Genomic DNA, 11,133 nt, shown 5'->3' on the forward strand with positions numbered 1-11,133 from the left:
AGTCAGGCTGGCTCCAAAAAATCTATATTGACGTACGAGGCTGCGGCAATAGATGTGCGCGTGCCAGATCCCCTTTTTTGTCCGGCCACCTGAAACGAGCAGGGACCTATTTCCTAAACATCGGAAATGAAAAATCGCGCGAAAATAAACGGCAGATCGTATCTGATGGTACGGCAATATTTCTGCACGTTTCTTGGGGGACAGAGAAGCCAAAGCTGACTCGTTCAAATTTTCGTTGACCTCATGGTAAAATAAATTACAAACAAGTATTTTGTGTCTGTTTTACCGAATTGTAGGCGTTTTTGGACGACGCATTTTGAACGTATCATTGAAGAATAGCTTCACGAGCAGTGTTAGCACTGGAGCGGAGACGAACTTTGAAGTCGGTGAAGCACAATAGGGTAACACTGTCGCACGTTTGCGCATAATGATCATTGGTTAATGACGTTACGACAAAGTGAAGCGTTTCAGGCCTGTACCCGCGTATATCGACAGAAAGAACGAGCGTTGCTATTATAACATGATCTTACGGTATTATCATATAGTGTTATGCTATATGGCGGAGTATGGGGTGCTAAAATATTACCGTGCTCCAACGGTAGTATACTGCTAGACGACTTTCCAATTATTGTCACGTTCTTGCCATCGCTTATTATGTTAACACATCCAAGTGGACAGCTGCACATAATAGACACGTGTCATTCTCATTCGTACATCGACAGACCTGCGCACTGCGCCGGCCGTTGCCCCCCAAGCGTTTTTCACTGCAATTTAGCCCCATACCATTATTCCAGCCATTTTTCTAGTTACTTTCTATCTCATCGTTTCCACCTTGTCCCTTTCGTATTATATCTACGTCTAGCTAGAACAAGCTTTGTAATTAAAGTCAACATCCTGCTTTTTCATAGCAATGATAGGAATATTATATAGCATTGCTATCGAATTCACTGCGGAGCAAGCTGGATGACAATCAGGTCTATATATATAAACATAACAAAATGTACAGCTCACAGCGGCCATTTCTGGCGTTCGAAAATAGATAATGATTGAGTTCAATTGTATCTCGACTCAACCAGCAGATGTGTTTTTCTTCTTTTGAGGTCTAGCCTCGGGTGGGTACCAGAAAGAAATTGATTCAATGGAGACGGCCATTGTCAGTCTTCAACAATCAATGGATCGACCGATCATACTATACGATAAATAGTCATTGCACTACGTGCCTCCATTGTGCCATACTGAACTCTTTCTCTCGTTTGCCAGTTCTACGGATATATATATATATATATATTTTTTTTTTTATCTAAATACAGTTAGTAGTGTTCGCGGGTGTGTGTATGTGTTCCATGTATGTATTCTGCCGATACATGCTTCATATTTTATAATCTTCTTGCCATATAGAATGAAAATGAGATATAGAGGGAGAGAAAGTCACGGGTTTATTTAGAGATCGTTTTTGCATATTTTTCAATGATTTCTAATAATTTTTTGGCTCTTTCATCTCGATATCTGTATATTCCATGACGTTCTCTGTTTGTATTTCTCCATAGATTCAGAGACCATTTACGCGTAATACATGTCTATCTGTTCTGGGTCGACTCTGTGCTACCTTCAGCACACACTCGCTGGGCTGAGTATTCAGCGCAATTATACAAACTTCTTAGTAAAGGCAACAGCGGAGTGAGTAATTGCTCATTTTTGGAGACGTACAATTGGAATTACTGTTACTAGAGGATAGCGGAGCCTCGGCTCCTGTCGGGTGTAATATATAAGTAAGTTAATTTGAATTTAGCGTGTATTTCGGATGTATTTAGCTTAATTGGGTCGCAATAGTTCAAGCAAGACCGACGATTGACAAATTTCTAGCTCATGGAAACCTATATCGAAGGCCGATAAGTGGACAGGTAAGTCGCTGGCGGCGCAGGCTTTAACGTCGTAATAGGCGGCCATCTTCTGTTGCGGCTTGGAGGATCTAGCCCGTGAATAGTGCTGCGCTCGATTGGTTTCCCATTGCCCCCATGTCGGCAAGAACAGTTAGACGAATCCTATTACGTGGGGCAAAGAACTGTAACATCGAAACCAATACAGCACGTGCGCGTTAACTAAAATTCATTACTCTATTATATATATATATATATATATATATATAGTGTTACAAAAATACACATGCACATGTTATACCTTTAATGAATGAAGCAAATGATGAACAGTCAACATACCCTGACAGTCTGCTTAGTCGTATCTTGACAATGTGTTTTTCTAGAATAGCCCGTAATGTGGCTAGAATGATGCGGGTTTTTTTTTCTTTTGAAGTAATGATGTATTTGAATATTTGTTTAATGACTGGACAAAACAGAATACGAATTATATTCGTATCATAATTGATTTATCGCCTTCCATGTCAACGACTAATAGGCCGCCAAAAATGACAATGTGTGACTAGTTGGGCCTGAAACGCTTTTTAGATGTAGGCTATAAAGAGCAGGGCAACTATAAAATAGAGCGAGTTTTTCAAATGTGTAAGTTTTAATTTAAAAAAAAATCATCTAATCGAACTTAGCTGTTATTTTTCCATCAAGTTAGGAAACATAACCAGCTTAGACCTGCTTAGCTGTATTGCGCAGAGTATAACATAACCCTCAATAAGAATGCTCAATAGTAACTCGTCGTGGCGAAAGCGCTAGCGTAAAAACGTGCATGAGCGTTCACTTATGCAAGTTAAGCCTATTTTATAGTTCATACCTAGGTGCATTTGAACATACGGGATTTACATCGATGGCTCGAACAGCAGTGGTGCAGTCACAACGATTCATGGATGAACAGTACATGTGTACAATACACAACCGAATTTTGGATTTATGCAGCTTTTTCTCAATAATGCACCGATGGCCTATTGAAGGCCGCGCAAATGTTTCGCGAAGCGTTCATCCATGATAATTAGGTCCACCGATCTTTTTCCGCGTTCTCGCGACGGTAGCCTAGCGGGCACCCATCATCGGCATGGAGGTTGATAGGATTGAGGGTTCACTCTAATGACATTGTGGAAACGCAGCAGAAGCTTAAAGGAACAAACAACCACAAGAACTGATCCCAATACGTGCCAGAGCTCTAAACTACCGTGAGCAGTCAGTAAGTAGGTCTATGTGCATTCATTTATCGACTAAAGTAACATCACCTCAACCATGAACTTGCTTTCCTGCGGACCTGTTATTCCATACGATTAAATATTGCGTTATTCGTACGGTATGTCTCTATAGGCAGGTGTGGTTGAACCAGGATCTTCTAAAACAAAAAAAGGCCAGCCAATGAATCATTTCGGGCAGATTTAACTGTGCGAGAGGAGCCCGCGATGCGGTTGTTTCTATATTCGAATGTACGTAGGGAACTGGTGGCTCCTGCAAGCTAAAGTCGGGACAGCTTTGGAGAGCGGGTAGACAGAAAATGTCACTCGCCTTCGTTGACGCCGTACGCCTGCTCTCTCTTTTTCTCTTTCCGATCGATTAGGTTGGTTAGCAGTTGCTGCTTCAGCTGCAGAAGACCAGTGGCTGTTGGTACAGCAGCAGCATCAGCAGTAGTAGTTGAAGAAGTACAACTTGTTGAACGTGTTCGTGGTCAGACAAGTTACGAATCGCGTTGATTTTGAAGAGAGAAACCTATCTACTACAATGAATGGCCTGTTCTAAGTTAAACTGTGATGCTCACACATCGGCGTGTTACTAGTGATTGTAGTATCTGCGATCTTGCATTTGTATTAACACAGCGCTCGCGCAAAACATCTAGAGAGAAACTAGACAACAGAATACTTTTCTTTTCCTGAGGCGGCCCTTTTGACTTTAGCTTTAGATTAGGGTAGGTTCAGGTGGTGACGATGGGCACTTAAGGTATAGTCGCTTGTTAGCTCCTTCGCTTCAATAACACCCTTTTCCGCCTTCCCGTAACGAGCGTCGACACTTTATGCCATCTGGTCCTACACAGACCAAGGGTATCAATACGGCCGATTCCTCAACTCGGATATTAGTGTTCTCTGATGTTGCTGTTGCAGTTGTTCTTGATGCTACTGCTGCTGCCGCCGCTGCTGTTGTTGTAGGAGGAAGAGAAGAAGAAGACGCGGAAGAAGTAGAAGAAGTTGTGGTACGAGATGTTGTAGCGGTGATAGTGGAGGTTGTAGCACTTTACATTTGCGGCACCTGCTCATCATCATATGCAATACCATCAGTTGATCACCTCAGAGCTCAGAGAACCATCGTACCTTTGAGGATGTAATCGGTGAGAAGAGTAGGCACGGTAGGTGAGTCGTCGTTGATCGCGTGCAGAATCTTGATGAGAATTTGCAGTTCGGAGACCGACACCCGAGAGCCCACCGCAGGATTGTACGGAATTACTGTGGTCAAATACTAAAAAACGAAAACGTGTTCAGAAAACCCACACAAACACAGCGACAAGTGCAAATACCATCAATATACCGTGCTGCACCTTGGGCTGCGTCATAGTAATATGTTTGTGGGCGTACTTCGGTAGTAAGTGGTCTTACCACCGCACGCGCGAGCCCTTTACTAAAATATTAGCTTTATTGCCAACTGATTCATTGATAAAATGCTCTGTGGGCAGAATATGGACAATTTGAACGAAATACAATTCCGAATAGTACGATATTCGAGTTCCTCTAAATCAACTCCCTAGCGTGACCTTTCTTTTCAGTGTGCCTATATGGCCTAGCATAGGAATTCAACCAGCCATCGGAGCCACTCACTTTCGGCTCTCCGTTGACGATAGTATGGCCTCGTCCACGTTTGCGATCGATGGTGAACTGGCGTCGCTTGTTCTGCACTGTCAGTAGCAGCGAAATGAACGTGTTTTTGGTCTCCTTCTCAAAGTCAAGCTCATCCCGCTGCGCGAGCTCGGCCACCAGCGTCTCCGATAGCGACTGCACCTCGCGCTCAAGAGCGCTGTATACTTCAACGAGTTCTGCAATGCTGAGGCTGCGCAGTCGGTCGGAACGGATCAGTCCGGCGATTTGGGCCCTCAGCGAGGTCTCACCACAGGCCGCTGATGGTTGAATGCATGCTTGCGCTGGGCTATGGCTGTCTCGATCGCCGGGAGTGTTTACCGGAGTCGTCTCCCCGGAAGCAATTCCGTCATCTGATGAACAGCTCTCCTAATAAACGGACGAGGAGACAAAATGAACGGTATAAGGTTATGTACGATAGAATACATTTTGTTTTCAATCAGCATCGCAAGTAAATGTCTGGTACGTATAAACAAAAAAATCTAGCTAATCTTGTGCAATGGTGTCTATGAGTTAAGTTTCATTAACTGCGAATTGACAAAAGTAATAACCAGATCAGACGATGAAAAGGCTGAGTGGACAAACTACTATATACTATACGAAATGTATAATAGTGAAGCCTAGCTGATATCTAATATTTAATTGGCGATACCCGTACGGCGTTATATATATATATATATATGTATATGTTAGTTGGAACGTATCTAGCGGGAATATCAACACCATACCAGCACGTACACTCGCTCTTCTCGCTGTAGTCAAAATGCCTATTTCCTATATAGCCTCGGATCAAACGTTTACCTCCAACGCATTGATTATCGTCTAATAGGATCCCTGATAGGCGTCCACTGGTTAAAGCTAACGTTAGCAGAAGATGATCTTCACTTGAATAGCTTCTTTCATTCAATCGAACCATAAATATACATGAAGTTAATTGATGATTCATACCATTCGATTTCGGTTGATTTAGCTGGACACCGAGTACATACACTGATACTAGCTATTACAGAAATCTGCCGTTATGGGTGCCAATACGCTGTTCCAGCTGCTTGGATATACAGGGCACATATAGGCGCTAGGTACTAGTAACGACTCAACGATATTGCCAGACGAGTAAACGCAATGCGTTCATTGTTTAAACATTAAATACTAACACAGCTTCAACGAACGAAGGAGCACTGTTTAACGATAAGCTACGGATGGTTATTGACGAGACGGCCAGACTAAATCTCCTCGTTGTCTTGCCTACAACAGAGCAATGGGCCTGGTAAGTCGACTTCGGTGCGACGACGAAAGTGTTGGAGCTGACCACACCACACTCAACAGTAAAGGTAACTCGGCCTGGTCCCTGCGCTGCCCTATCGGTTATACTATGTTTGTAGTAACGTAGTATAACCGATGTTCGCATGCTGTCCCTTTCATATTCCTATTCCCCTATAGCCAGTCCCTTCGTCTTGTTCCAACCCTAGCTTAGGTCCTATGCTGCTGAATGGTGTACATTCATCTTAATGTTGAAGCCAGATTTAAGGTAGACGAATGGCAGTGGTGAGTCGTAATAGCTGATTATTATGTTGACGTGCACAAACGCAAAGATGTTTATTCTGAGAACGCTTCCAGCCGAGCTTGAAGTACTTACAGCCATAATATCTTCGATTTGGCGAATGACCTCATCCGCGGATTGTACGGGAGCGGGTGGCTCGGACGTAAGGCTGCTCAAAATTAGCGAATGAAGATCGAGATCGCGATCCACGTCTTCCTCATCGGAAGAGTCAGTGCTGTGACGCAGCGTCTGACAGTCATTATATCTGAATGAATGAGTTAATAAAAATACGCGAACAACGTACAGTGAAATGATTTGAAATTAAGGATCTAGTTCGTACTTACTCAGACGTTAAGACACGACTAGTGCTAGAGTCTAATTTAGGTGAAAACATCAATGTTTCAAGTAGATGTAATAAAACGACCATTGTTTCTAGTAACGAATCACGTTGGAATACCTATTACGGAGATATGTCGGTCGTACGGTTGTTTGTAGCGTCGGACGAAACGTGTTTTTAACTAATAAGATAAAAAGCTTACTGTTCGTTTATGTTGAGCGCGTCTAGTTGCATCTTTCTCGCGTAGCTCTTTGACCAGTCAATGGGCATAATGTTGCCATAATTGCCCGTCAGAGTCCACCAAACCCTAAAAAATAACAAAAAAAAACGATTTCCATAGGTTAGTTATGAACACTCCTACATAAACAATCAAAATACTTAGCAGGGTGATAATAAATAAATAAGCTTGGTCACATACCTAGTTCAATTAGGAAGCAGGCAGACTGGTTAGAGCTGAACGTATGAAGGGCCAGGGGCCTACTCTAACGCGTAACTTAATGCTTTCATAGAAACAGTGTGTGATATAGCGTGAACGAGATATTACAACTAACAGCGTAACGCGGTATGTCATCATTGAATAGTACTCCGTTTAATCTAACGCGGACAAGCGGAAGTAGTTAGCGCGTTGATATCGGCTATTTGGGTCTGGGCTGTCAATCACGCAACAACAAGCGATTTTAATTATAATCTATCGATGATTAACTATGTTGATTGTTCAAAAATTATGGAACACGGATTAATCACAGACTTGTCAAACAAGCCATATCCTCATTTAACAATGGCCATAAAATGTCTGCACATTTTTCGAATTTGCACGAAGGCTTCCACTACAACCCTATGTCCCGATATGTTTCAATTATATTTACACTTACGGTATAATCAAACACTCGACCTGCAACAATAGAGACGGCTGAGTAACATATAGGCATCTTCTGACTGAAGTGCCGGTGCCCGTTTGCGGCTGTCTGTATAAATGGACGAGTCTCACTGGCAGCATTGTATATGGATATATGACGCCTCTAGCAATAGCCAGCAAACGTGCTTTGAATGAAACATTTGCATCCGTTTCGGAAATAGCGGAACGCTGCAAGATGACACAGGATAAAATGTCGCTTTAGCACGACGATTCTTTCCTCCGTCCTTTCTGAGTGAGGCCTCAGATGTGGCCCTAGATGTCATAAAATTGACGAGAAGAGGTCGAGGGGACATGGTACTTGTATAACTATCCTGTTACATGCATAGTTGTCCTGTAATAGGGCAAAACTTAGTCTCGTAGATACCAGGCTACCCAAATGGGTCATAGTAACTTCGTAATTTGGCCGCACCAATGTCAGTTATTCGTAGTAAAGCTATTCAACATTGTTTTCTTGACAGGATGCGAAATCCGTCGCGCTGCTAGAGCTGTTGAGTAAGTTTTACCTAGCACTATTACGTATTGGCTGCGTATCCTGATAAAAACGCTATTGACGTAGCCAGTATAATATCTTATCAATTGCACATCGTATGATCACTGCTTTTCGATTACTTACGTAGTCGCGTAGAGTCAACAGAGGTAGACTCGCATAACCAAAAAGCAGGGCCAGTGCAATGTTGCGTATCGTATTGGAGCTGTCCTGAATGGACGCTTGATCCTAACTTTATATATGCACATATATGCTTCATATATACGGCCATGGAAGTTGCACACATATCTGATAGTGACATGTAATAACTTTGCCAGCTAAACATAGAAAAAAAAAAAGAAGTGCAACTTAACCGCAATGATACGGGGAAACCTCACATAATAAAACAGAAACGTGGCCGGCTCCAATACCTAGGACAGGTAAATCCTAACCGGCCAATTTCGTTTGCATTTCTAGACAGGTATATCGGGAACTGCTTGAACAAAGACTACGGTAGTCACTGAACATATTCTTTTAAAATGATGAGCATCGTTGTCGGCATCGCTTGTTTAACAGAATGGCTACATCTGCTAACACGCGAAGAAGGACAAACGAATCTGTAGCAAAGTACAGATCATACTGCAATTTAAGAGTCCACACCTCAGAATCGGAAGCCAGCTTTCATGCGTTCAATAGGTCGTTACTTAGGTAGAAAACGATTTGTTTTTGCTTTTCTTTTTCATATTTTATAATTTACTATTTACTTTGCTCAGCGCCGTACAATCCTGCCGTAACGTCTTTAATATTTGGACGGCTTATTGGGTCTGGCGGCTTCCGATCACAGTAATAACTGGTCCCTTTCCAGAGACCCTGCTTTATTCTTCAGCTCACATGCTTCGGTGTGCCGGTCCAAAATTTAACAGGTACTTCAGTGATCAGTTTGTTTAGGCATAACTCATCCGATTTAACTATTAGGTACCAGGATATACACAGCTGGCAGTCGCTGCTGACGAAGCAGGAAGTCAGGAAAACTCTCCGCGTGTACGAAAAGGCTGCTAAAAATCTCTACATGAAATAAAGGCCTGTTTTAGTTGCGTTCAACAGAACTTCCACGCCGAAGTTAGAACGTTCCATTTTCATTTGTTCGCTTTTGTCGTCAAGCTTTCTTGTTGTAGCATCCTCTACACGCAATGTAAATCCGGGAATTTTTTTTATTGAGTAAGCTAAGTGTTGTTCTCTTCGAGAGGAATGTTTATCGTCGTTCAGCGCAAAGGTTATTATGTAATTATAGCTGCATCGATCCGAAATCAATTGCGGAAGTTATAGGCTAAACACCGAGCACCGGTGTCAACAACGTGCGTCGCATATTGCCACGATATATATACCGTGTACGTAACTTGAATAAACGGAAAGCCACCCCTTGTTTTATTTACATATGATTCCAAATCGACTCGTATGATTGAGAGGTATCAAAAGACGATTGGTTTGGGTTTCGTCAAGCACTCGCTAGCTTGCAGCGTTCGTCTCCAACAATGATACAGTATTGATAATAGTAACATGATAATAATAGCAATACGCAAGCGACATAGTCGGCTGGGATTTTTGGAACGGCATTGCGGGGGCATGCTTACAGAAAGATCACAATGTACTTATCTACTATAATCTAATATTACAGTCTGAAGTCGGCCATACCATCCCACACCGGTGGCAGCGAAATCGGCTCCCTGATCACTGTCAGTACTAGCGTTGTGATGCAGCTTAGGCCCTGTATGTGGGTGCGCGGGTGCAGCCTGTACGCAGGGTCAAATCTGAAGGTTCCGTTGAGCGTTACAAATTCATCACTCAACCACGAGATAGTCTAGAAGCTCAATCTTGCGCACAGGACTACGCTCACCAGAAGACAAGGTTGTGAACAAGAAACGAATAGCTTACGTCTCATCTGATGTCGAAAATGCACGATGCAGCAATCAACATCAAAGATTCGCCCCACTGGGCTGTGCGCGGCCCCAACACAGAAACAGTGACGTAAAATCACGTAGTAGGCTGTCGGTCTGTTGCCACTACCCCATTCCCCACACGCCGACACAAAGCGAACGAGGCCTACCGGTAATCACTAACGAGAAGCGGAATAGAATATATATATGTGTACACAGTGACGTGCTTCTCCATTCCTTTATCACAATCATGGCGAAAATCAGTGCAATGATAGATGACTTTTTACGCTAAAAGAAGGCATCTCAACCACTGCGAACGGACAACTCGACGAATGCGCAGGGCTTCACGATAGCCGCGTGGAGGTATGACAGCTGGGGGCCGTAGCGTGAATCTCGGCCGTCGCTTCGGCCCATCAGCGATCTCGTTGTCTGGCAAAAATTTATCAACAGTCACTGGGCCTAGCCTTCTCTCACAAGAACCTTACAACATATACGGTAGTTTGATTGGCAGCTGGAGAACGAGCGGTCGCACAAGCGATTGAAAAATAACCATCAACACATCTATTTGCTCAGAGTAGTAGTAACACGTGCCACGAAAAGCATTTGCTGAGTGGGCAGCTGTTGGACGCGGTGGATACATTTTTATTATGACGACGGCCACTGTTATTATTACGGTTTTCTAGCATTATCATGCCAGGACAAGCCTACTGCATCTCGCTTTCGTCGGGACGCGCGCGCTGTTCACTTTCTTCATTGGCGCTTCACACCTCGAAGCATACGATTTAACATATGCGTACGCAAACGCGAACTCGGTATATGTACGGCATACAGTGTCATTTACATGTTTTCATTGAGTCATCTAACACGGCTCGCCCTTACTTTTAGCAGTGTGATAATTGTTGCCAATATCACCATCGCAGTAAACGGCATTTCTGAAATTGTGTGCTCGTACATAGACTATCGCTTCCTCCGAGGCGATTTTAACAATCACGAAACTATGACTGTGGCATTTGACGACCTATAATTGTGTAAAAATTTACTTTACTTCAGAGAAATTTTTGTTCGTGATCTGAAGTATTTATTATATGATCTAATTCTCTGATTTTCGTTAGACTGTGCCATCCTAGTCAACCGCAACATAGCTGTCGTTGTGATAT

General features: G+C 43.0%; 1 protein-coding gene across 4 annotated transcripts in view; it reads right to left on the bottom strand.

Annotated features, from left to right (window-relative positions):
- Positions 1-1,415: 1,415 nt before the first annotated feature.
- Unc-76 (fasciculation and elongation protein Unc-76) overlaps positions 1,416-11,133 on the bottom strand; it is a 95,976-nt gene continuing 86,258 nt past the window's right edge. For 2 of the 4 annotated variants that reach the window (XM_022814729.2, XM_022814723.2), the window contains exons 4-8: positions 6,863-6,967; positions 6,420-6,588; positions 4,748-5,152; positions 4,247-4,391; positions 1,416-2,062 (exon numbers count right to left, since the gene is read on the bottom strand). In XM_022814729.2, coding sequence (XP_022670464.1) covers positions 2,046-2,062; positions 4,247-4,391; positions 4,748-5,152; positions 6,420-6,588; positions 6,863-6,967 — 841 coding nt within the window. In that variant the 3' untranslated portion in view covers positions 1,416-2,045. Of the gene's footprint in view, positions 2,063-3,449; positions 4,392-4,747; positions 5,153-6,419; positions 6,589-6,862; positions 6,968-11,133 lie in introns of all 4 variants that reach the window. The other 2 variants (XM_086975380.1, XM_086975381.1) reach the window with 2 other exon arrangements.

This window comes from Varroa destructor, unplaced genomic scaffold (genome assembly GCF_002443255.2).
Source record: "Varroa destructor unplaced genomic scaffold, Vdes_3.0 BEIS01000007.1, whole genome shotgun sequence".
In the NCBI taxonomy this organism is placed as follows: Eukaryota; Metazoa; Arthropoda; class Arachnida; order Mesostigmata; family Varroidae; genus Varroa; species Varroa destructor.